Raw genomic sequence first — 25924 nt, 5'->3', positions numbered from 1 at the left:
GATAACATCCAGAGCTTCTGCAGGCAGATCAGGCCCGTTCAGTTGATGCTGCTCAATCTTCATGCATGGAGGTGTTTGTTGAGATTCTGGTGCAGGACCCTGTCCTGTTTCTGAGACAGGAGGCCCATTCCATGAGATAGAAAGACTGGAGGGCAGATGTTCAGGCTCAGCAAGTATGAGTACCACACTTTGCTGTCCAAGTCTGGGGCTATTAGGATGACTTGAGCTCGGTCCCTCCTGACTTTCTTCAGAATTCTGGGTGGAAGTGGCAGAGGTGGGAAGGCATACATGAGGCTGGAGTTCAACTGAAGGTGGAATGCCTCTCTCAGGGAACCACTAGGAGTAAAACTTCAGTGCCCAGTAATCACAACACTACGTTCTTGGTGACAAGAAATGATCTACCTTAGGGCCTGCCCCACCATGCGATGTCTGGACCCTTTATGGATGCAGATTCCATTTGTGATCCATCAGATTTTTCCTTTTCTTTTTTCTTTCAATCCCTTTAATTGAATTTTCTACAAGGTCAATCATTGCAACATTATACTTAACATTATAGTCATCGTCCTTATCATGTGGAACATTTTGGTGGCTCTGAACGGTGTCAGAATATGGTCTGGAACAAAAACTTCCAGCCTAAATTAGTACTGGCGTCTAGGAAGAGGCCAGGAATCTTTAAAAAGTCTTCCAAAGGTGGGTTTTGTCTTGGTTATTCTGTAGCAAGACATGAGCCTGGTGCTAGAATGAGTTTTTCAGAGCACAACCTGCCCTGTTTCTTGTGCTCACTGACTACGGTTTCCCATCCTGATCCCGGATGATCTTCAGGTGCATCATTTGTTGCAGGACTTTGAGATGTGCTTAGATCCTAGACATCAAAGGCAGACGTCCTGATGGTCCGTAACTGACGTAAGCTTCCTGTAGTCCTGGCACATTTTGAAGTCGGTCATCTTTGGAGTAGATATTTCATCAGCTTACTTTCTGAATAAAACCGATTCGGAGTCGGTGAAACACTGACAAACATTTTGGGAGTAAAGCCAAAGATCTGCTTTGAAGGGTACGGAAATAAAGGGACTGACCTCGGTGCACAGAGTATTACTTACATAGGTCTCTGCCATCACTTCTGGAGGCAGTGTGAATCCGGCACAGAGTCCGATGATCCCACTTGTTGGCACTCAGGAGCCGTTGCTAAAATAAAAATCAATATGCAGTCTGGTAACGGGGAACTCCAAAAGTAATATATCTGTGGCTAGAAGTATATGTTGGAAAACAGATACTAAACAACACATTCAAGTGGATGCAGAACCACATGCCACATCTCCAAATAATACATTGCACCAGCTCAATTGATAAACTCTATCTTGGTTTTGAGCTAGATACGTTTTAATTTACAAACTGGTCAGAGTCTGAACCTAATTCTGTCTCCATCAGCTTAAAACCCACCTATGATACGTACTATGACCGGCTAACCTCTTCATACCAGTATTTAGTAATAGATGCCGGAAGAAAGGTAGAATGGCCCACACCCAATGGAAGCGAGTGAAAGGCAGTGAATACAAAGATTAATTAGATCCAACCTCTGCATCAAATTGTCTCCCAATTTCCCGATTACCTGACCTGGCAAATGTGATAGACGTGGTGCTGCCATGAAACAAAAGGTGTTGCAGTGAAGTCTTGGACTGTAGCCTTTAGTTCTTTTGGACAAGGCTGGTAAAATCTTGGCATTCATTGTAGAACTTTGTACAGGAATGGAGGAATGATCACTATTGAAGGCCTTGGTGGCTCTCGTGAGTAGAAAGCGAAAACTGAACTGTGCTTTAGATTGTACTTTTCCGAATATGTTGCTCTCAAGAAGGTCCCACTTGGTTGTATCTTATGTTAGTGTTTACTATGGGACATCCAAATCCTACGAGACTCTGGATCAGTATTGTCTGTTTCCTCCTGTGCTTACAAGGACCAAATGGACTGTCTTCAGTCTGCCCAATTGGGAGCACTATTTTCAATTGAGTTCTACCTTCAACAGCTGGAACGCAAGGGAGTGCTACCTTTTTATCTGGGTTTTCAGCTTTTTGAGGCAATATTTGGTTTCCTTGAATATAGATGCCTGTAGGCTGAGCAGTGTGAAGGCACCCTTTCTGCTGGTCATAGATGAAGCTGGAATGCTTCCTGTACTGAGGTGGCCATGGCTTAAAGGGTTCGGTTGAATCTTCTTCAAGAAAAGCTTGTTTCAGAAACAACAACAAATGAAATTGTAATAAAGGGGCATAAACCTCTCCCAACCTTTCTCCCTCCTACTGATGTCAAAACTCAAAACGAATAAGAACATTGTGGAAAGTGTCCCCACTTGGGCTGAGCTGTGCTGTGGTCTCCATGTTGAGAAAGACCGTTGTGACATGGACCTGCCACACTTGTCGGAGTCGCCCCTTCTGATTGGTCAACATTGATTCACGCTAAGGCAAGACGCGGGTACCCATGGAAAGCGACATCTGTTTGTCTGAGAAGTGCTTGGTAACAGATCCACACGTTCGTAGAAAAATATCAATATCTGAAGCACAAGTTACTTACTTGTGTAACGATATATCTGTAAGAGACATTAGTTAGTGATAGATTCCTTAGAATATCTCCATAGGCGTCAGACTGGATCCGGAAAGTTTTTCTGCTTAGCAGTACCTCTGCGTGCCAGTAGGTGGTGTCCTGCGGCTACACGTCCGTCACTGACATCGTAGGCGCCGAGATGATGTCATAGAAAGTACTTAGGCGTCACCCATGCACCCTGACGTCGGTTCTGTACACAACTATTCCATGCCGAAATGCAGAGCCATGCAAGATACTGACAATTGGTGCATACAACTAGGACCCAAAAAGGGGATGACCTTAACCCTAGTAATCAGTTCGCAGAAGGGGGAGGATGGGCTGGGCGGTAAGAAATCTATCACTAACTAATGTCTCTTACAGATATATCGTTACGCAAGTAAGTAACTTGTGCATCTGAAAGAGACACGTTAGTGATAGATTCCTTACCTTAGAATAGATACTCCAGCAATACCAACCCCGGTGGAGGGTCTGCGCACAGGATTACACCAGAAAGTCCTGGAGCACTGAACGGCCAAAGAAGCCAACTCTCCGGACCTGACTGTCAAGGCAGTAGTGCTTGGTAAACGTGTGCAGCGAGGCCCACATAGCTGCATTACAAATATCCTGCCAGGGAACACCGCATCCCAAGGCAGTAGTGGCTGCAGTTGCCCTGGTCGAATGGGCACGCAGCTCCACAGGAGGCTCCTTCTTGGCCAAGGACTAACACGCTTTGATGCACAAAACGACCCACCGGGAGATGGTCCGTTTATGCACGGCCCGACCTTTTTTGGCACCCACGTAGCCAACAATGAGCTGATCATCCACCCGTAACTGCTGTGTACGCTGCAGATAGAATGCGAGCGCACGTTTTGGATCCAGACGGTGAAGCCTCTCCTCATCCCTTGAAGGATGCGGAGGCGGAAAGAAGGTGGGCAAAATGATGGTCTGCCCGATGTGGAAGGGTGTGACAACCTTGGGTAAGAAAGGACGGGTCCGCAGACCCACCTTGTCCGGATGGACAGAAAGAAAAGGAGGTTTGGAAGCCGAAGAAAGGCAGAGATGGCTGAAAGAACCTTTGAGAGTGCCCAGAGCAGAGCCCTGCTGGGCCAAAGACAAAAGGAACAGAAGGGCCTCAGAAAGGGGATCCACAGCCTTTGCTGTGCACCATGCCACAAACTTGTTCCACCTGCAGGCGTACACCGGCTTGGTGGAGGGACGCCTGGCTGCAAGAATGACATCACAGACTTCGGGAGAAAGATCAAAAGGTGTCAACTGTCGCCGCTCAATCTCCACGCATTGAGGTGGAGACTGGACAGGTTCGGACGGAGGACCGTCCCCTGCTGCTGCAACAAAAGATCCTCCCGAAGAGGCAGGCGGATCGGGGGATCGACGCTCATATTGAGTAGCTCTGGATACCATAGTCTTCCACAAGAATAATTTGAGCCCGGTCGCGCCTGATCTTCAGCACTCTGGGCAGAAGGGGTATAGGCGGAAACAGACCGCAGCTCCACTCGCGGCGAAAAAGCGTCTGAGCGAGTGCCGCCTTGGAAATTCCAACGCGCAGAACTTATGACATTGCGCGTTCTCTTCGGTGGCGAATAGATCTAACCAATGCTCTCCCCACTGCAGATAGAGACCTTGCACCACATCCGAGCACAGACGCCATTCGTGATCCATCAAGCACCCGCGGCTGAGTTCGTTTGCCTTGGCGTTCAGAGAACCTGCCAGTTGTTGAACCACCAAGGTAATGCCTTGATGTTCCAGCCATGTCCAGAGGCGCAGAGCCTCCTGACATAGGGTCCACGACCCCACCCCACCCTGCTTGTTGCAATACCACATGGTCGTGGTGTTGTCTGTGAACACCTGCACTACACTTCCACGGACAGAGGGAAGGAATGCCTTCAGTGCAAGTCGGATCGCCCACAGCTCCGAAAGGTTGATATGAAGCCAGGACTCCGCCGGAGACCAGAGGTCTCTGATCTCCGCCTCTCCCATGTGGCCTCCCCATCCCAGGAGGGACACATCCGTCACCACTGTGTGCTCCGGTTGGGGAAGGGAGAGGGATCTGCCACTGACCCAATCGTGGTTCGTGAGCCACCACCGCAACTGTCGTGCAGCGCCCTCCGTGATGTGGACATGATCGGATAGGTTGCCCTGATGCTGTGCCCACTGGAACTTCAGGTCTCACTGCAGAGGCCACATATGCCATCTGGCATGCGTCATCAGCAAGATACAGGAGGCGATCAGGCCCAGCAGCCGGAGGGCCATCCTGACCGAGACCTGAGATGGAGGCTGAATATCCCAGACTCGCTGCTTGGGAGGATAAACCCAAAACTGTGTCGAATCCAGAACCGCTCCGATGAAAGGGATCTGCTGAGAGGGACTCGGTGCGACTTCGGCACGTTGATGGAGAACCCCAGGAAATGCAGGAGGTCGGCCATAGTCTGGAGGTGGTTGACGATGGCCTGGGGCGAGCCCGCCTTCAACAGCCAGTCGTCGAGGTAGTGGGAAGACTGATACCCCTGACCTGCGTAAATGAGCAGCGACCACCACCATCACCTTTGTGAACACCCGAGGGGCACTGGTAAGGCCGAAGGGGAGACCGGGAAACTAAAAATGCTCCTGGCCCACCATGAATCGCAGGTAACTCAGGTGGGCCTGCAGGACGGGAATGTGAAAATAAGCGTCCTGCAAGTCCAACGCTACCGTCCAGGGCAGACAGGACCAAAGTCAGCATCTTGAACTTCTCCTTCCGGAGGAAGCGATTTACGTCCCGGAGGTCCAAGATGGGGCGCAGGCCTCCCTTGGCCTTCTTGGGGACCAGGAAGTAGTGGGAATAACAACCACTCCCTACTTCCTGACCGGGAACGCACTCTGTCCCCCTTGGCCAGAAGGGCCGTGACTTCCTGACGGAGAAGAGCTAAATGATCCCCCGACATGCGGTGGTACCGAGGAGGCATAGCTGGAGGAGAGGACAAAAAGGGGAGTGAGTAACCTTGGCAGATTATCTGCATCACCCACTTGTCCGATGTGATTTCGCGCCAGTGGTGGTGGTGGACCCTGCCACCCACTGGTGTGGGGTGCCCCCTGAAACTCGGATTAGGAAGGTTTGGAGGCGGAAGCAGCGGGGGTGGAGGTGGACTGGCCCAAGCGCTGGTTCCCAGATCTGTTCCTGCAGAACCCACAGCCGTGGCCGCGCTGGGCGCTGGTTCTGCACAGGCTTGTTGGAGGAGCGTGCGTGGGTGCCTCTGCCATGGCCACGAAAGGAACGAAAACCAGGAGTGGCAGGGATCTTTGCAGAAAGGCCCATGGACGTGGCCGGGGCCAGAGAGTCTTTAAAGCACTCCAGGGCATTGTCCGCTTTATCGCCAAGAGGCGGGAGCCATCAAAGGGCATGTCCATGAGCGAGCCCTGGACAGCCGTCGAGAACCCAGTTGAACGCAACCAGGCATGGCGCCGCAAGGCCACAGTCGTGGAAATAGCCCTTCCCATGGAATCAGCCGTGTCCAGACCACACCTGATGGCAAACTTTGCCGTATCCTTGCCCTATGCAATCGCTTGGGAGAGGACAGCTTGGACCTCCTCAGAGCACTGAGGCAGGAGCTCCGCTACCGAATCCTACACTGCGTGGGAGTAACGGCCCAATAAGCAGGCGGTATTAACCGATCGCAACCCCAAGCTGGCCGAGGAGAACAATCTCTTGCCATATTGGCCAGCTTCTTAGAGTCCTTATCTGGCGGAGCCATGGGAAAGGCACTCTGCGACGTTGAGGCCTGAATGACCAGGCTCTCAGGCGTGTGGTGAGTGGTCAAGAAAGCCGGATCACCAGGTGCCGGGCGATGACGCCTATCGACGTTCTTATCCACCGGTGCACCGAGGCCGGTCGCAACCAAGTACCCAAAAGGACTTCGGGTAGAGCCTCATTGAAGGAGAGCAGCGGGTCCAACTATGTAGACGCCGTCTGGATCACCTCCATAAGGAGGTTGGTCTTAAGGGCCACCGTAGGGAGGTCGCGGTGGAGAGCCTCAGCAGCTCAACGAAGCGCCCTCCTCCATAGTAGGCGGAGAGGAGGCAAACCCCGGGTCAGAAGACACATCAAGGGGCCGGAGCCAGGGGCAGCGCTGGGGCCGGAGTCAAGGGCAGCACCCGAGCCAGCGGAGCTGCACCTTGTGGCGCCGGAGCTGAGGGCGCTGGATCCAGTGGCACCGGGGCTAGTACCAGAGGCGGTGCCGCCGGGTCAACAGGATCTGGACACAGGACCGCGGGGCCTGCAGGCACGCCGGCGGGAGCCCCTGTCCCCCACGTCTGCCTCTGTTGAGCGACGGGGGGACGTCGGAGAGTGAACACGCTTCTTCGACTTCTTCTTATGGCGTCGATTACCGCATTCTGAATGTGAAGACTTCGAGTCCGAGGAGCGACAGCTCTGGTCCCGCGAGCGGTCCCTAGACCCGGAGCGGCGGTGAGAGGTGTGCCTGGCCTCCAGCAACTTCCTGCGCCGCTCTCGTAATGCCTTCGGGCCATGGCACGGCAGTCCCAACAATCCCGGGAGTCATGATCATTCTCCAGGCAGTAGAGGCAGACGTCATGGGGGTCCGCCACCGACCTATTACGGTGACACAACCCACAAGACTTGAAGTCGGGAATCCCTACGTGTAACAGGAGACAAGTGAGGGGGACAAAAAGTGGTCAAATATTGACGAGTTACGTGCTCCATTCGGATCTGCGCTTTTGGCGCGGAAAAAGAAAAAACTGACGTCAGCGCGCATGGGTGACGCTTAAGTACTCTCTGAGACGTCATCTCGGCGCCTACGATGCCAGTGACGGACGCAGAGCCCCAGGACTCCACCTACTGGCGCGCAGAGGTACTGCTAAGCAGAAAAACTTTCCGGATCCAGTCTGACGCCTGGGGAGATATTCTAAGGTAAGGAATCTATCACTAAAGTGTCTTTCAGATTTTCGGTTTACTTTTAACGTATCAATAGTTTGATCATAGTTTGTAAGAAGTGGCACTGGAAGCAATTAGTACCTCTAAATTACTCCTCTGCCCCTGTTCTCAGTATGCTTTATGGCACGTTACAAACGGAAACTGCTAGATTTACGAGTGCACAGTAGGTTACCTGGTACTTGTAAATCCTTATGGAGGGTTCAAGGCTTTGTAAGCCTTGAAAGTTTGTAAACAGCATGTTTGGTTGTAGCCATTAACAAACTCATGACTTTCCAACACTGAGATTTACTCCTAACACGTGCTATTGCATGTACTCATGGACACTTCAGTGGGCGTACAGGTAGAAGCAGTAATTCACAATAGCTTTCCTGGTGTAAGCCTGGAAACCCATGACTGGTCCATAAATTCTCCAGGACAGCTTTGTGAATTGGTAAAAGCTGTTTGTCTGCACCCACTCAGAGGCATGACCGCAGTTTGATAACAGATTGATAACTATTTAGTGAACTGTTGCCCTATGTCTTTCCCTGGAGTTCACGCTTTTCTGCAGAGAATTTGGGGAGCTATTTCAGGCTATGAGTCACATTTTCTGCAAACTATGCTGAAGTGGAATCATCCATGAATTGACCCTAAAATTTGGAAATAATGCTTATCCTTCATGTTAGTGATATTGTTTCTTGTCTTATGTATTTCATTGACTGAAGTTGTCCACGCTGCTAATTTCTGAACCATCTTAAATACCCAAGATGGCCGCCCAGTCATGTGGTCTCCGCAGTCGAAGGTATAAAGTTATGATCTGAATGGCCTAATTTCTCCTCCCCTCTCAGCGACTCCATGTCTTCCTGTTTGAAGCTGTCCTTGTAATCACAAGGCCAGTGACGCAGAGTGAACAGCTGTACTACCAGGTCTACCGCCAACCCATCCCAATGAGAGACCTCATCCTGGAGGACCTGCCTGACGGAGAGGTGCGGCTGGGCGGCTCCATCCGTGGTGCCTTCACCAACAACAATGAGCGTGGTAAGAACATATCTTGATGGCTCTCCTTTCCCTGCCTGCCTGTCACCTAGAAGGGTACCTGGGATCAGCTTTTTTGTCCTTACAGAAGTCCTCTTTTACTGAATTGGGAAAATATGTCATTTGGCACAGGCATATTAAGTCTCTGTGTTAGAGGATTGCATGATACAGATGTGTGGGGTTTCCCTTTAAATAACCAAGCAACAGGTAGTATCTTACTGTAAAACATTACAATTAGCAGGTAGACCGTGGACTTCACAAAGTAAAGCTCACTGAATGGCTTACAAATGTCTGGCCTGCAGGGGTTTGAATTCTGAAAGGAAAAGACCTGCTTAAAGCTCTCACAGCCAGATTTGTTTTTATAACTGAAATAATAAATAAACAATTTTTTTTCTATTACTTAAATTCATGGCACACGCATCCTACCTCCATTCACAATCAACATGGAAAGGGGAAATACATGCCACGCAGCACAAGCTTTTTAAATGCGCCCAAGTGAATCCCTATAATATATATTTATGGTACATTTTATGTATGGAAGCGAATTCAGAAGGAACTCAAAAGGAATTCAGAGATGCCAAGACCATCAACCTTTAGCAAAGTCAGTAGGACTGGTTGTTTATTAGCAAAAGTACTGGTAATTGATGGACAAGTATGTGTAAGATATGGATAGACAAACGCTTGCTTGCTTACCGGGATTATTACGGTGGTGAATGTGGATCACTGTGGGTGGATGAGTGGCTGTACATAGATTGATGAATGAGTGAGTGAGGAGCTTCATTTGGGGTGCAGAATAGTGTCATGCTACCAACATTCCTGCGGCCTATCATGCACTCGCTTATTTTAACAATACATCCGGCCATGCACTTGCTCATCCATTTGTTGATGTGCCTGTTGACTGTTCACGTTCACCCACTCCGCTATCTTTGACTTTTTTTGTTTTTTTAAGCCTGATGGCAAACTAGGTCTTTAATTCTGGCTTTTTTATATGTGTGTTGCATTTTATTGTTATGGATGGAGAACGTTGTGTGATTTGTTTGGGGACACAAACGTATACCTCACACCCGCACTATGTAAAAAAGCACAGTTGTAGACATAGAAAGCAAAGCCATGGACAAACATGCTTTCAGGCATGCGGGTATTTACAGGCAGGTGGATGGTGGATTGTTGATATACTGGCTGACTGAGTGTTTGCATTAATGGATAGATGGTTGTAAATGAATGGGCATAGGAGCATGGCAAGATGGACTCGCTAGCGCTATACAAAACTTTTAAAATAAATAAATACTGGGCTGGATGATAAATGCCAAGGAGAAGGTAGATCAGACGAATTAATGAATGGAGAGGTGGGTGAATGCACAGCTTTGGGGTTGGAAGGATGGTAGGGCAAACAGATGAGCACACAGGTTTCTAAGTGAAGAGGATGCATGGATGGGTAAGTGCAGGTGCATAGATGCTGTTCCATAGCTTGATGGATGAATGGTCTGAAAACTGATGGGATTCTGATTCACTGTTTATAGCAATTCTGGATTTTTGGGTTACATGCTTTCAAAGTTAAAAGCAAAATGACACGTCCCAGAATTCAGTGGGCTGTTTGTTATAAAGACATGTCTAGCTAAGTGTGCCTGATGTACCTTGTGACCATATTACAGGCTCAGTCTTCCTCAAACTGACTTGCCCTTTCAGCATTTTTCCAGGCTCTCTACCTCTCCTACTCCTATTCAGCTGGACTGTGCTAAACGTGGTTATACGTGCGTTCTCAAGAGGACTATGTGCATATTCTATCCTGACCAGATCACTGATGTCTTGAAATAGAAATAATGGGATCTGATCATTAAATATAGGAAGCGTGAAAAAGAGCACATCCTTTGACAGCATACAGTATGACAGTAGAAGAAAAGAATTTCATGAAAGCAAAAGGAAGACTCTCTGTAAGCCCAGGAGAAGAGCTGGTAGAGTTTGTAGTGATTAATTGATATATTGTTCCATGACTGTAGAAAACACTTGTACTATATGAACATTGGTAAGTACAGTAATATTTAACCAACTATGACTACTTTTAAGTAGAGGTTTTGGAATGCAGGACAAAGCATGGGGGCAGCTACACTACTGCTTACTGTTGCTCCAGAACACATCCAAAGAGCAGAATCACCAGCAGTCCCCTTACCCAGAGTTACCTGTTGGACCTAGCTAATGCACTCTGTAGTCGTGGGTAGCCCCTTTTTACACATCTATAGGAAGCTGGCTCTTTATAGAGTTGAACAAAACGAGGTACACTGTCTAAATAGGCCATGCAGTCCTTATTAGTTTACAGAGGCAAAAATGATGACGCTAACTGCTCTCTTTTGTGGTAGCGTGGACGAGCAGTTTAGGCTTATCCGAGGGTAGTGCTGATTTGTTGTACTGACCCAGGCAATAAATGAAACACACACTCAAAAATTAATCCGAGACCAATTTAGAAAAATAAGTTGTATTTTTATGTCAATTTTGATACAAAGAACTTCTTTATCAAGCAAGTACTTTTTTAAATATTGATTTTTACAGGTAAGTAAAATGTTCACTTAAATGCGTCTTTATACGCAGCAATGCTTTCCTATGAGGGGAAAAAAGCATATGTTGCATACAGTTAATTACTGTCTGTTTCTGGGGTTCTCCTTCTGGACTTAGTCATAGGGGTCCAAGGACCAAAGTACCACCAGCAGTTACTCGTTACCTGCCCTGTGGGGGTCCAGGTTCAGAGGTGCAGGTCGGGTTGGTAGCTTTGCACCCTATGCCGGTGGAAAGAAGGGGGGGCTACCTAAAAACAGGCTGCAGAGGGTGACTTTGGAACACGCTGGGGAGAGGATGTAGCCTTACGGCTAGAGTGGTCGACCTCTAAGCTGGGGAACCTGGTTAGAGTCTCGCAATGATGCTCAACATCCTGTGATTCTGGGCAAATCGCTTAATCTCCACGTGCCTAACAAAATGTACGTGTCCGTCTGTAAAGAAACAAAAAAAAGTCGGGGAGCTCTGAATTGGGGGGGGGGGGGGCTCTCCTGTCACACGAGTCCTGGGAGCAAGGGGGCACAGCTGGTTCATCGGTACCCAGACTGGGGCACTCTGGTGCAGAGTAGATAAGTCGGCTGTGCATCAAAGGCCCGTCTCGCCGGTTGAGTGGGCAAAATCAGGACAACTGGGCCACTGTGGAAGAGGGTCTCTGTGGTGCTGACGTCCCTCGATGGCTGCTCTGTCTCTGTGCTGTTAGAGTCCCAACTGCTCTGGTACTTCTAGACCTATCCGTGGCGTTTGACACTGTTGATCATCGCCAACTCCTAACGAGGATTAGTGATCTAGGGATCCAGGGCACGGCTCTGGCCTGGTTGACCTCATTTCTCAGGGATGGGTCCCAGCGAGTACAATTAGGAGATCTGGTATCCCAGCCAGCTACGCTGGTATGTGGAGTACCCCGCAGCCTTATCCCCCCTGCTTTTCAATGCCTATCTGCAGCCTTTTAATTGCTACATTGAATCAGTTGGATTGCAGGGTTTATAATTATGCGACACCCAAATCTTGATCCAGATCGACCATTCACCTAGGGCTTACCTGAGAATGCAAGACATTCTCAAGTTTACCATCAACTGGATGTTGGCAAACTCGCTAAAAATCAACCCTGAAAAAACGGAGGTTTTAGTGGTCACTACAACCTCAAACCCTTGGAATGACCTGTTCTGGCCCTCAGAACTAGGGCCCTTCCCCCAATCGGCCATGGCCGTAAAAAGCCTGGATATTAAGATTGATGCCTGCTATCCATGACACACCAAGTATCGGCGGTGGTTGGAACCACTGTGGGCTTAATGCGTCAGCTCCGGAAACTGTCTCCACTTCTGTCTTTCAGCACCCTTAGATTGGCAGTTTCCGCTTTGATCTCATCAAGTCTCGATTATGGAAATGCCCTATATCTTGGTCTGCCCAAAAATCTTTTGGCCAGGCTTCAGGTGGTAATGAACGACGCAGCAAGATTAGTCTTTAAAAAACCCAGACATACACAGGTCACGCCCTTATTGCAGAACTTACACTGGCTCCCGATCCTACAGAGAACCAAATTCAAAAGTCTCTGTATTGTGCATAAGGCTGTTCATGGCTTAGCCCCTATTTACATCTAGGGCCGTTTCACTAATACTGCCCAAGTAGGTTCCTCCGGTCGGCTGATGCCTGCTATCTGGCCTGCCCCCGGTACAATCGCTCGTCCTTGGGTGGGCAAGCCTTTTCAACCATTGCTCCTCAGGCATGGAACTGTCTCCCCACTGAATTTCGTAAGGAAACGAATCTCCTCCGCTTTAGGAAGAGTTTGAAAACTGTACTGTTCTTAGAGGCATGAGGATCGCTTTGAACATCTCACTTCGTTCTCAACTAGTCTGACGACCGCTGACAGCGCTTAGAGACCTCTGGGTGAATACGCGCTCTATAAATTCACAGTAACAAAACATAACTGCACTTGAACAGGCCTTGGTTGTTGCAAGGAGTCCAGTACCCTGGGTATTGGTGCTGTGCGGCTCCGCTCTGTCCTGGTGTCCTGTCACTCTATGGGGGAACAGATCTGACCTTCAGGAGCACAGGTACCTCTTCCTGGGGATAACAGCTGCGTTGGGCTTGCCAGGGAGCGGCAACATGGTAAAGCGGACTCTGCTTCTTCGGTGCCTGCGGACTGCAGAGGAGAGTAGCTCTTCTACTCCAAGGGTAATTGCTGGCAATTTGCAAAGGCCTGGCAGTCTACCCGGGTTCTTGGTAGTTGCTCAGCTGTAGGACCAGTCACTCTGTCACGATTGTCAATACGGGTGTAGGCACTCACGGTTTGGTGCCAAAAGTCCACATCAGATTTCAGTTCTTGGTATCGCGCATCTTTTCTTTGTCCTCTTCGTCTGGATCTGTTGAATCTAAGTTCCTGCCATCAGGGGTGCCCCTAAATATTCAATTTAGGGTTGTTAAGGGGAGTGACGGGTAGTAGTCAATGGGCTACTACCCTTTAGTGTGACTACACCTCTGTATGACCACTTCCTGCGGGAAGTGGGCATAACCCTGACCCAGTAAGCCTAATTCCACACAAAAACAAAATGGTTGAATTCTCGTTATTGTGTTCACATCAGGTAGCCCATCTTAAGGGTGGTACTAGCCTGATAAGGAATACGCCTCCTTATTATCTCAGTTTCCCACCTGTCCTAGTGCCAAATGGTCCTCAGGGCAGGGGATGGCATCTTCCAAATCTGGGGAGAGCCGGGCTGCACATCAAAGTCAGGAGAGGCCTTTGAAGCCTACTGGCTTGATATGCTGGTTACTTCGCCATCCTGTTTGAAGGAGGTGATGAAACCTCTGGCCAGAGCAGACGTGGTTTCTTTCCTCGTAGAGCGTGGGCTCTCACCTATAGTGTGTGGGTTACGGTGGGGGGCAGAAACCGGTCATTGATCTTAAGTATCAGTAAAGACATCATGTAGCCGAGGAACCCCTAATCATTAGTGCCCAGTGTAGGAGAGTAGGGTCTGCAATCCTATGATCACCCGGACTTTTTTCTTTTGTTTCACTGGTTTACGACTTTCTCGGGCTGTGGGCCTGCCAATCAGACCCACAGCCTAGCTGTTCTCTCGCTAAATTGATGTGTACCTTAGGTGCATTACCCAATTGGAACTGGGCCACCCTGTCAGACCCTGTAACTCAGGGCATCGGTGTACCCAGGGCCTACCAGGGGCTGAAGCATGTATTATGCCACCCCTGGATGGCCATCTAAATCTGACACAACTGGCTGCACGACAGCTGGGGCCACGTGGCGTACTCGCCCATTGCTATAGGTGTAGTATCCCTATACCTAACCTTAAAATGGACACCCGAGTTCCTCTCAGTCACTCCTATGGCAGGCCTTGACAATCCTGAAGGCAGAGTGCATGGAACCGTGTGAATTGGGCTCTGGCACGAGCCGAGCCCGGTTGCAGCTTGCGGAACCAAGACCCAATGGCTGTTCCATGATAACGCGTATCATGTCGGTAACTTCGGTATCGCGTTATCAAGACATGTCGAGTAAGGGGTCATACGAATCGGGATGCTGCCCCCTCACCAATTCTGGCGACGAGGTTAGCATTCCGCCCTTCTAGAGGGACACGACATGTACGTAACTGTGAACCCCGGTTAAAGTTAACTGAAGCCTCAGCTCCACAAAATGGACGCTGCCACCACAGACACGAGTCTGACCTCCTGCTGCTGGGAGTCCTTCCAGGGAGGAGAGCTTGGACAAAGGGTTTCCTGTCAAGGGCGGTGTTCGCACCGTCCCAGACAGGGTTTGTGTATTCTGGGTAGGTAGGGCTTTGCGAGAAGGTGACTGTGGAGTGGCACCCCGGGGCTCACTATGCATCTGCCGGCTAGAACCAGTTCCAGGGGCGCGCAGCCCCTGACCTGGGGAAAGCCCAGCAGGGGGAGAGGGGTGTAACTACCCCCCTTCCTGGTCCCACCCTTAGGGCAGGACCTAGTCATGTACCCACCCCTTTCTTTAGGATAAAGGCCGGAGCGGGGACCCTTCCAAATCAGATCATCTTTGAATCAAGAATACTTTCTACGAAAGGACTTCAAGACTCTTCTCAAGATTTCTCCCTTGTGGCTAAGGAGTAGTCACCCTGCATCCGCAGGCACCATCTAAGAACTCTGCGGTTTGCTGCAAGTCCTTCCTCAAGGATCCGACGGCCCAGCTCGACGAGAACCGGCTTCCCTGGCACCTCTGACCTCTACCCACGTCGTCAGCTCAGCTGAGATCTGTGGGTGCGACGAGACCTCGAGGGACCGGCCATCATCAAAACCTGCACGCTTTCTTAACCAGCACGACCATCGAAGCAATTCTCTGATGAGTGCTCTGGGGGTCCGAGAAGCCCCGACCCTGAGTAGCTCCAGCACCGAAGTGCAGTCTCCCAGCATCTCCACGATCTGCGTGGGGCCCTTCTGCTCGCTGCTCAGCACGTTGTCTGGTCACTAGCCGCTGGCTTGTGCCCTTCTTTGACGACATCCGACAACCAACGCTGCTGGTCTGGTTGCTCCAGATCGGCCCTTGCTCCCTTTTTCGAGAGGAGCACCCCGGACCCTCCTGGTCCACTCAAGACGCCATCTTAGGCCCACCACGTGGCCCTGAGATCTGCCAAGGCTTGTTGCCCCAATCCTGGGCCCAGCGACGCCGACAGCATCAACCTTCGTGGGACAGCTCGCACCTCCATCCTGGTCGCCGACAACGCCTCCTGGTCCGTGAGACTGCAGAGCCTAGCGTCGCCCACTCACCTAGTCGAGGTGTTGGCCATCCGGTGCCTTCCTGGTACCCTCTGACTACTGGCTAGTAGTACGAACTTGGTCCCCTCTGCTTTCAGGTATCAACGATCACTGATCCAGGCTTGGATCTCCACGAACTATTCATCACTGGTCGCCGGCCAGCAACTCCTTTTCTTCCGGCTCCTGGCTCGTCAGCGAAGACCCCCGACGCCTGTAAGACTTGTGCAGCCGCAGCCCTCGGGGCTAGGTAACTTCGGCATTTCGGTGCCTGCATAGCCTCCTTACTCTAGGGTCCCGAGTCCCTCGCTTCCGACTTGCCTTATCGGGTCCGCCCGAGACCACTAAACTTTCCGTGCCCTCGGGCACTTGTTTTAAATTGTGCACTTGAAGTATTTTCTAAGAGCTTTGGTTCTGTGCTTAGTACCCTGTCCTCATAAAGAGTACAGGGCTGTTGTGATTATAATAAATATACTGTTTATTTTCATAACACTTGTGTGGTGTCCTTTCACTTGGTGTTCAAGGGGTATGTGATGGTATTACAGCTGGCTTAACACGCCCTCTAGAGTTTAGCCCGAAGACTGCTCGTATCCACGCTACTAGGATAGCTGGTCTAAGGTTGACTTGCAACCAATCACCATAAGGGTCGTTTGGAACGATACATAGTGGTCGCTAGAATAGCGAACGCTGTATATCGGGCCAACTTCTCACACCCAGTACCCAAGTTGGCTTGCGTGTTCACTGGAATTCCTAAGAATCTACATGAACATCACGGGGGCATATCTGCTCATGCAGCTATGCCCTCACGCACCCTGCCTTATGGCTGTAATGCCTGCTGTAGGGGTGTCTTATTGATATTACACGCAGTGTATGTTCGCAAGGCACACAGGAGGTGTGCCATGTTGTGTCTTCACTTTTCTCTGCACGATGTCATGTAGTCTGCAAAGGTAGTTTGCAGGAGTGTGCTCAGGGGTCTCTTAAGGTGGTGTAATGCATGCTGCAGATATAGGGACCCTCTTTATCCCCCATGCCCCAGGTACCAGGGGTACCATTTAGTGGGAATCTTACAGGGGGTGCTAAAGGTGTTGCCAATTGAAAGAATAATTGTACAGTTTTAGGTAAAGAGAGCTAGGACTGGGGAAATGGATAGCAGAGCCCCAGTGTACATCTGTCAAAAGTGCATCAAATGCCAGGCAAAAGGTGGGGCGACCATGTCAAAAAAGGGCACTTTCCTACAACATCTAAGTTATTAAGCCTCTAGCACATGGTCCGCAAAAACTCACCCAAAAGAACAAGTATATTTAAGTAGATCATTGGGCTACATTTTGGCCATTGCAAGTGATCGAATACCCCTATTTTTAATATGCCTCGAAAATGTGGTTCAGTTACTCTTGTTTTATGTAAATTTTAGGTCGTTTTTAGCCAGGACAGATCAACTTCAGGTATAGGTGTGATCAGCCTTGTGCCATGCGTGATCATTGGTGGTCCTCATGGCTTTTTATCAAATAACACTTTGCATGTTGGACCGGACTGCCCATCATTAGGATGTCCCATTCAGGATTACAGGACCCTAAATGCAAAGTGGTTCTGGCTAGAAACCACAAATGGTAGAAAGTGTCCCACGTGACCTGGAGATTGACCACCTGATTTCTACTGCTGAACTTTTTCTCTCTCGCCACGCTCTTGCCTTCTTGTCCTTGAGTCTCCTAGTGATTGTACACCATTTTTGCCAGATGCCCCCCCCCCCTCCTCTAAACTTGTGCCCACCATACAGAATACACTGTCTCCTCATGACACTACACAGTGAGCTTTCAATACTAGAATCGTATTAAATCCACTGCTGGAGGCTGCGGTGATTACTCAAAGCATCATTCCAGTGGTGACAAACACAGAGACAGGACAGATTTTCTAACCACGTGAAGAAACCACCAGGCTGCGAACCCTCGGTAATCAATTTCACTTACAGTGTACCTGCATCATTAGAAAAGCCATTGACAACTTATAACCTATCCAAATCACTTTACCATAACTCTGGCCAATAAGAGGGCTAGGAACCCTCTGAGAGGCTCCAAGTACTAGATTTTGCACTGCACATCTGTGTGAAGGGAACTCTCATGAGAGTTGCTCCAGTTTCTTAAAAAATACTTGTTTTTGAAAGAATTCCTCTAAAATATAATTTTCTATGTCAAAACCCTCACTATGCGCCAGCAGTTAATGAAAAAACTTTGATACATTCTCTTTTAAGTGATGTGACGTGTGAAAAGCAGACCATATAGAGGCATGCCCACTGTATAACCTAACTGAATACAGATCATGATGCAAGATATCATGAGGTTTGCTTTAAGTCTATCGAAAAATAATCTAGAAGATGGAGGCAGGCGATTGACATGGGCCTTGGTAGAGGAGCATGGCAGATCAGTGCCTTCCAGTACTACACAGCTGAAAGATTAGAAGAGGCTATTTGAATATCAGCCGTTACCAAAAAAGATTTGTGAGCGAGCTTCTTCTGCAGATCGTTGATCCTCTGAGTCTGGTTTAAAGGTATAGACTTGCTGGTTTTCTGCAAAGGAGCGAGAGAAGCAGAAAATGTGAGAAAGGGACCGTGAAGAGCCTTCTTTCTCATCAAATGTTCTTAGAAATCAGCAAGCCTATGAATGCAGCGCCTTAAAACCAAGCATTCCTTGCTGGAATGTGAATTTCCTGTCAAAACGGCAGAGGTGTTACTGCAAGGGGAGATGATGAGCACTGTCAACTGTTTTATCAGTGAGGAAACCACATTCTTCTAAACTGACAACAGCTTAGTTACTTCAAGGACAGTCTGTGAAATCCACATTTACAATATTCATCCTCTGGGGTGGAGAGTGAAGATTTGAGAAGCCTCCAAGAGATGCAGCCTTGTTCGAACATGGAGACTTTCTTCACAGAATAAGAATATGAACATAAACCAGTTATAGGGAGCAAAGCGGCATCCATTCCCAGAGACTTCCACATTAAAAATGTTGCTTTTGACTCACAATGATGAGGAACACAGGAATACAACCATCACACATTAGCTAATCAGCTTCCATTGTTGCTTCATAATCGAGTTGATAGGCAGTATGATACACTGCATGAACCTATGGTGAATATGCCACTGGGATTTTTCACAGGATTGCAAAGCGTGATCATTTAAATTTATAACCGATTTCTGAACCTTGGACTTTGAGTTTCAGACTTTTTATTAGAGCGCTCAGGAACAGGTTCAACGCTGTTTCCAACTTAGATGTTTACAGTTGTTATGAACCTTCCACATACCGATTGTTCTCCACCTCTGACTCCTGTGCTACCTATCGTGTCTCTCCCTGTGACTCCGTCTCTGCTGGTATCCTCTATGCTTCAGGTAGCCAAAGCTAGAAGACTCTGATGATGTCATTAGTTCATTAGACCAGATAAGTGGTGAAGATGTCAATATAGATATTGATATCCAGAATTCCCAAAGTGATGGCGACAAGGATGATGGCTGTCCTCGGCCAACAAAGGATCCAGAGTGGGATGATTTAGTGTCTCCTGAAATAAGTCCTGTACTGGAGCCAAAATATGCCTTCCTCGTGACATGGGCAGATTTTATACATTATTAAGAGCTTCATACAGATTTAGTTTGCCGGTGTCTGCCTCACAGAAGTTATGTTTTCAAATTCATTTCACGAAGAGGCTGTGGAACTCGGCAACTACTTGGAAACACAAGAACCTCTTTTCTTGGTGTCTGCCTGCAGATTCTCAGTGTCCCAATTTCAACAACTTCATGGTATTGCTAAACACAAGTTCTGGATCGCACCGCTATGTGCCAACTTGAGGATATTGGGAGCACCCTGTGCCGCTGCTGGTGTATGTTTGGTGCTGTCTCATGCCCCCGAACACCCCTGGCTTTCCTAAACCTCAGAAGCTTGAAACCAGTGGTCACTTTAGCTACCTGCGAGCAGAATGTCTTCGGGCACCCCAGTCTCTATTGGTTAACATTGGGCCCTAACTCTGCACCCGGCCGCCCCTGTGCCGTTGGTGTAGTGTTGGTGCTTACCTGAACCTCGCCCTCTGCTGACCCCACACCCCGGAGACAGGAATTGTAAGTTGTGTACTTACCTACAAAACCACATTATTGTTTTCCTCCCATAGAATAACATTGCAATGACTGAAAATTGCAGTGTCCACTTTTGAAACTGAAAAATATTTTTATTTTAAAACTTATTTGCTCCTATGATAGTTTTGTGGTCTTGGTAAATAAATAAACTAAAATACTATTGTTATAAATTGGTCTCGGATTTATTCATTGAGTGCATCTCATGCATTGCCACTGTGTAAATGGCAACTCCCTTGGCCATTCTACAAGAGGAATGGCAGCTACATTAGCTCTAATATGGTGTCAAGTTAAGTGCATATGTGATGCTGGAACAAGCAAGTAAGCACCACACATATTTGCTAAACATTACTGCATTGAGAGTCTAAGGTGGAAACAGCAGTGGCACAAACAGTGTTGCGCAGTCTATTTGCATAAGGTGAGCCTCCATTCCTGCCTTCCGGGTTGTGTTAAAACAAAATGTCTACTGAATTTTAAGCTCTATTCAGGCATAAGTATAACTTGCACAAATTATGACATCACATAATACAACACTGACGGCATCTCAAATCTATGGCAGTGCACATTATACTTATGTCAATTATGTATAACTGATGAATTTAAATTTTTGGGGGGGTTTTAAAGCTGCATGTTTTTAATTACAAGATATTCATATACTTCCACTTCAACCTTTGTTTTTTCACTGAATGTTTTGAAAAATAGATCAGACTTCATGTCCACAAGTTGACAAGTTAGCGATATCGAGCAGTTTGAGCCCCTTATGGAAATAGAATAGCGTCTATCCCTGTGATTTGGCCACCTGTAACGTCATATAATGAGATGTATAGGTTATATGTTGTCTATGGATTATCCACTGTTGTGTACAGGTGCACTGCTATCGAACATTTATTACACAGGGGTTTCAGCTTGATGAACGGGACATCTTCAAGCAGGTTACTCCAAGACTGAAGACCTGGGGTTACTGAAAAGTAACTATTTTCTCCTGAATTGTCTTGGCAAATAGAATATCTATGACTAACCTTAGTTGAAGCAATAGAAGTGCGTCGTCTCTTAAAATGTTACGGCATGTTTGAAACTATTATATTTTTCATGGGTTTAGATTAATAATTAAAGTTCCAAAGTATACCATAATTAATATTGCATTCTTAAACTTAAAAATAGTTTAATAACTGTGACTGTAAGACAGGTGTATGGTATTCTTTACGTCTTTACTCTTCTGCTGATTTGAAAGACATGAGGCGTAAATTGCAAGGAACATTAATGAATGTACACATTTCTAAGCAAGCCTTAGCATTGACTGCCCCAAGCATTTACCCATGTATCCCTTTTTATATACCTGTAAAATGTAGATATAGATTCAGTAAGGAGGGATATTAAAGCCAGATTTAAAAGCTGACAGAACATCTAGCATCTGTTTCAAAGGAGACCACATTTCTAGAAAGGTGGTTTATCTGATAGAATGACTAGAGCCTTGAAGAAGCACACAGCACTTTAGAAATGGTCACTAAGTGCTCAGAAGTAGAGCGAAGGGCCCAAGCTGTCATTTCAGTGGTTAGCTACTTAAAACAACTGGGATGGGTAGGGCACCTACCCTAGATTGCTTTATATGAGCAAGTGGTTTAGTGGCTGCTATTTATCAGTGAGCCCGCTGACCTGGACATGGAGATGGAATGGAGAGACTTGGAAGTGGCCTGCAAGAGTAAAATTGAAAGGAATAGCAAAGTTTCAGGGTGGAACACAGTGGGGATGACCAAGAAGTAGCGTTTGGGGGCCAATAAAGATGCTGTTAGTCATCACTAGGGTGTTATGGAGTGATTTAGCAGTGTGAAAAGGAGGATTTTGTGAATGTTAAGTTCATGAAACCTGCCCAATGTTGTGGTGGTGGAGGTAAGACGTGAAGGTGCATTTTGCTCTGAATGTTAGATCACAGGCTTCCGCTTGCATGGAATGCAGGAGTTAGTCCATCAGGCAGTGATGCTCAGGCTGTGTATGCTGGGAAGTGAATTCCTGTTTAGGGTTTGAGAAAGGACAGAGTCTTCAATTGAAATTGGGTGAATACTAGGACCCATACGAACACTCTTTATGGTAGAGGGTGATCCAGTTAATTGTAGCTTCAACTGCTGAGAGCAGTGAAAGGGGCAGCTAGCAAGGTTGGGGGAATATTCCGTAGTGCCAAATCCAAGGCTGCTGAGGGACAGAGAAGAATGAAGATGGAAGAAGGGTAGTTGGTGGGAGACATGGAAGTGACAAAGTTGGAGACGTGAATTAAAACATTCAGTGGAGTCAACAGAGATATAGGAGGGTGCTGGGGTTCAAGACTGGTTGTAAGTCGCATATAGCTAGACAATCCACTATTTTTGAGACAAAAGGAAGTAATGAAATGGAGCACAAGGGTGGCGGCGAGTCCGCTGTAGTCTTTAAAACCAGGAGACTAAAAGAGGGATGGTAAGATCGGTGGTGAAGAAGTACATTAGCTGAAAGCAGCAGAATATCATTGCAATACAAGTAGTAGATGATACTTTAATAGTTTGAGGGCAAAGGAAGCCAAAGGGCAGACAGGAAGAGTTGGCTACCCAGAAGGGTTGTAAAGAGGCCTGCGGATGAAGTGTGGTGTAAGGAAGACCTGATGTAAGTAGAGCAGAAAGAAGAACCCCACCACTTCCAGACTTTCATGATCCCGCGAAAGTGTACCTCGGAATATCCAGTCGTCGAATGACAAAAATGAAGATGCTTGATCTAGACAGTACTTTTATATGGGTAGCTAGTACTCACCTACATGGATACCTGGAACCGTACAAATATGAAATGTTTCGCGTTTTCACAAGCAAATCTTGCAGTCTTATCATATTTTGTTGGTGGGTACTTGAAATCTGCTATATGACACACTGATCTTTGCAGTCCTGCTAAAGAAGCCTGTTTGAGCCCCCATGTAAACTTTACCCCTCCCCATACCTCAATGTGGGGCAAGAAGCATGCTACCCTTCTGGAAATTCCAAATATAATATGAATTGGTTTATTCATAAAGTTTTTTGTACATACTTGGGAATATTGAATTGATGTTAATGTAGAAATAAGACCTACTGGGTTCAACAGCTTTTTGCCCTTTTTCTTCTCTAGCTAAGAACTTCTTCCGAGTCTGCTTCAGAGATCGAACGCGGGGCCAATCGCACACACTGCAGGCCAATGACTCCTTCAACAAACAACAGTGGATGACCTGCCTCCGCCATGCCATCATTGGCTACCGAGATCGAAGCTTTAGTGAGTCGGAAGGGCCACTGTTGGATATGACGGATCTAAGCCTGCAGACCAGTGATAAAGCCTCAGACATTGAAATGGATGACGACTAGCATTCTACTGGAGTGGAAATCAAACATTCTCTTGCACTGATGGCTTCTGGTGGGGCTAGATAGCCACGTTCAAAGACCAGCCTTTGTTGAAATGCTGAGTTAAACAAAGGCATTATTCCTCTGGCTACTGACTGATAAAGAACTGTTTGAAACACCTTTTATTTATTTTCTCTCAGTTGCCTGCATTACAAGGAATCCCCTTAAATATTGATGTCTTTTTTCTAAACTTCTTTACTAGCTTCCCATCTGTATGTGTTCTGCCACCTCTTGGTTCTGGGCAGGCCTTTGAACTTTAGGAATATGGGGCCATTTTAGGGGTAAAGTGGAAGTTCATAACACAATGTGCTAGTCAACCAACGGATTACACATGTGAATATTTAGTGGTGTGCTGGTTACTGTCTCTAGAACCAACTTCATCTTTCTGGTTAAAGATGTTGGTTTGGTTCCATGCATTCTGGTTAGTCAGCAGTCAGACTAACAGTGAGCATGCCAAAAGCGTGTAGCAATCACCGTTGCCTACTCCTGCCCATATGTAGATGTAATTGTCAGCCCTGGGATTGCCACGGTCTGTGACCTCACAATTCCCACTGACCAGTTCAGTTGTTCTCTTTTCACATGTTTGAGTTCACAGCACATTTTGTTCCTCTCACAGTGAAGTTTTAGCTGGCAGAAGCCTAATTTGTGGTAACGAGGAAAGTTTTGGAGGAGTACGAATGGAAAGTGTTTGAAGATGAAGGCAGAATAGCTTCCATTGCTTGTGTACTTAAGTTGGACAGCAGCGCCTGGAGATTAGTTCTTGGGGATCCTGCGCATTCCTGTTATATAGAGGTTCTCATTGGGTTACGTTCCATTGATTTTATAGACTGTTTCTTCTGTCAGCTACATTGCTTTTGTTTGTATGTTTGCTATATCTGTTTTCCTATTAATGTTGAGCTTTTTGAACTCGAGTGGTCTAGCATGCTCCAAATTTTTGTGTTCCATTTGTAGAGCGAAAGAGAGAACCTACAGGCAATTCTAGTCAATTGTGTGGCCTTTCCTCTTCCTAAAGTGTGGCTGCTCTACAACCGAACCCTAGTGTCCTGGTATAAACCTGGTACCACAGCAGCATAATATTGGTCTGAGTGAAAGGACATTCTGCAAGATACCGGGACCGTAAGATTGGATATTGCAGTTTTGATGCCCAGTGAGAGATTGTTGAAATGGACATATCTTAGCTCCTTTCTATCACATGGTGTCAATAAATGAGTACTTATAGATGGGATGTAATTTACAGAAGTGAGGGTCTGTCTGGGCTACCCTATATGGTGCTGATGCATAGATTTTGAGGAATACCCTGTAGGTGCCTGCTCAGCCTTCTCTCACTCATGCATGTTTTTTCCTGTGTACCTGGGTAAAAGAAAAAAACTGCAGAATGGGTCTGGTCTCTTTTTGTGCATTGATGACCATTTTTGTAGAACCCCCCTCCCATCTGACTTCTTCCTTGTGCCCACACCTCCACCGAAAAATTGGGACCTTTTTTGTGCCGCAGCATTCTGCCAAGTGACGCATATACAGCAGTATAGGCCTCCTACTGTTCACATTTAGTCTACCTCCACATACACACTGTCTGGTGTTCCCTCCTCTGTTCCCTGTATGTGACTCCACTTTCTCAATGCTGACATTTTTGTCCAGATCGTTTACTTGCCAGCATCTAAGTGGTGTCTTGTTCCATACAGCAGGGTGACTTTTAAACCCCCACAATGTTGCATGTGCCTAAGAAGGTAAAAGCTCAAATAGATGCTACAAAGATTCCACCAGAATTGAATAGGCCACATGTCCATGATTTGTGATAGCTTACCACTCTTGCAAGTCACTGTGATGTGTTGCACATGATAACGCTAAGATGGCCGCCTCAGTGTCCTTTGTCAAGAGCTTCAACTTTCATCTGTTTTAGAATGGGCGGACGTAAAGATTGTTTGGGGTGGAGGGAAGAAACTTTAAAATGACAAACAACGTTTAGTTTTCACCCTGAGGAATCCTACCACAATTGCTTATTAAAGCACCCATTAATACCAGAAGTTAGTGTGACCGGTGTTTTATGCCAGAGTTTTGTATACTTGTCTTTTACTCTCCAACATCCCGGCCTTGTTTGGCATAGTATGATTCGTGTATCGTTATGCCTGATAAGATGAATGCAAAAATCTGGTGAGCTGACCTGGAATCTTTTACAATTTATTAGAAAGTTGTTTCACTACCAAAAAACAAAGGGTAGTTAATTGTTCTGATTATCATGGGTGCCGCAATGGCAGACAGATCATTGTGCCATTTGGATATTGTTTTTTAACACTGTGACTTTGACATTTCCTTAAAGTTTTGCACATTGTGAAAAATAAATATGTTGAATTTATTTTTTGTAACTTTTCTTTTTATTGAAAAATGACAATATATATAACAAACTTGGAAACCGGTTCTTCTCAGTTGTGTATTACAGAAACAAACCATTCTCGGAAATTCTGTCTGATATCCACAAAAAGCAATCTCTGCATATGTGTAGGATCCCCAGAACACTTATTATTTTATTGCATTTTGGGCCCGATGTAGGTGGCCTTTACCGGTCGGTAACGGCCGATTTCGGCCGTTACCGACCGGTAAATGGGTCAATGAGATGTAGGGAGACCTTGTTTACCGATTCGG

At 47.2% G+C, this 25924-nt stretch overlaps 1 protein-coding gene across 3 annotated transcripts in view; it reads left to right on the top strand.

Moving 5' to 3' along the window:
* LOC147684387 (rho guanine nucleotide exchange factor 3-like) overlaps positions 1–25634 on the top strand; it is a 233101-nt gene extending 207467 nt beyond the window's left edge. For all 3 annotated transcript variants that reach the window (XM_086940313.1, XM_086940315.1, XM_086940314.1), the window contains 2 exons: positions 8338–8527; positions 23022–25634. In XM_086940313.1, the coding sequence (XP_086796439.1) occupies positions 8338–8527; positions 23022–23251 (420 nt within the window). In that variant the 3' untranslated portion in view covers positions 23252–25634. The remainder of the gene's footprint in view (positions 1–8337; positions 8528–23021) is intronic.
* Positions 25635–25924: the final 290 nt, after the last annotated feature.

Source organism: Lissotriton vulgaris, chromosome 10 (genome assembly GCF_964263255.1).
Source record: "Lissotriton vulgaris chromosome 10, aLisVul1.2, whole genome shotgun sequence".
In the NCBI taxonomy this organism is placed as follows: Eukaryota; Metazoa; Chordata; class Amphibia; order Caudata; family Salamandridae; genus Lissotriton; species Lissotriton vulgaris.
This window is presented reverse-complemented; position numbering and strand designations above follow the sequence as displayed.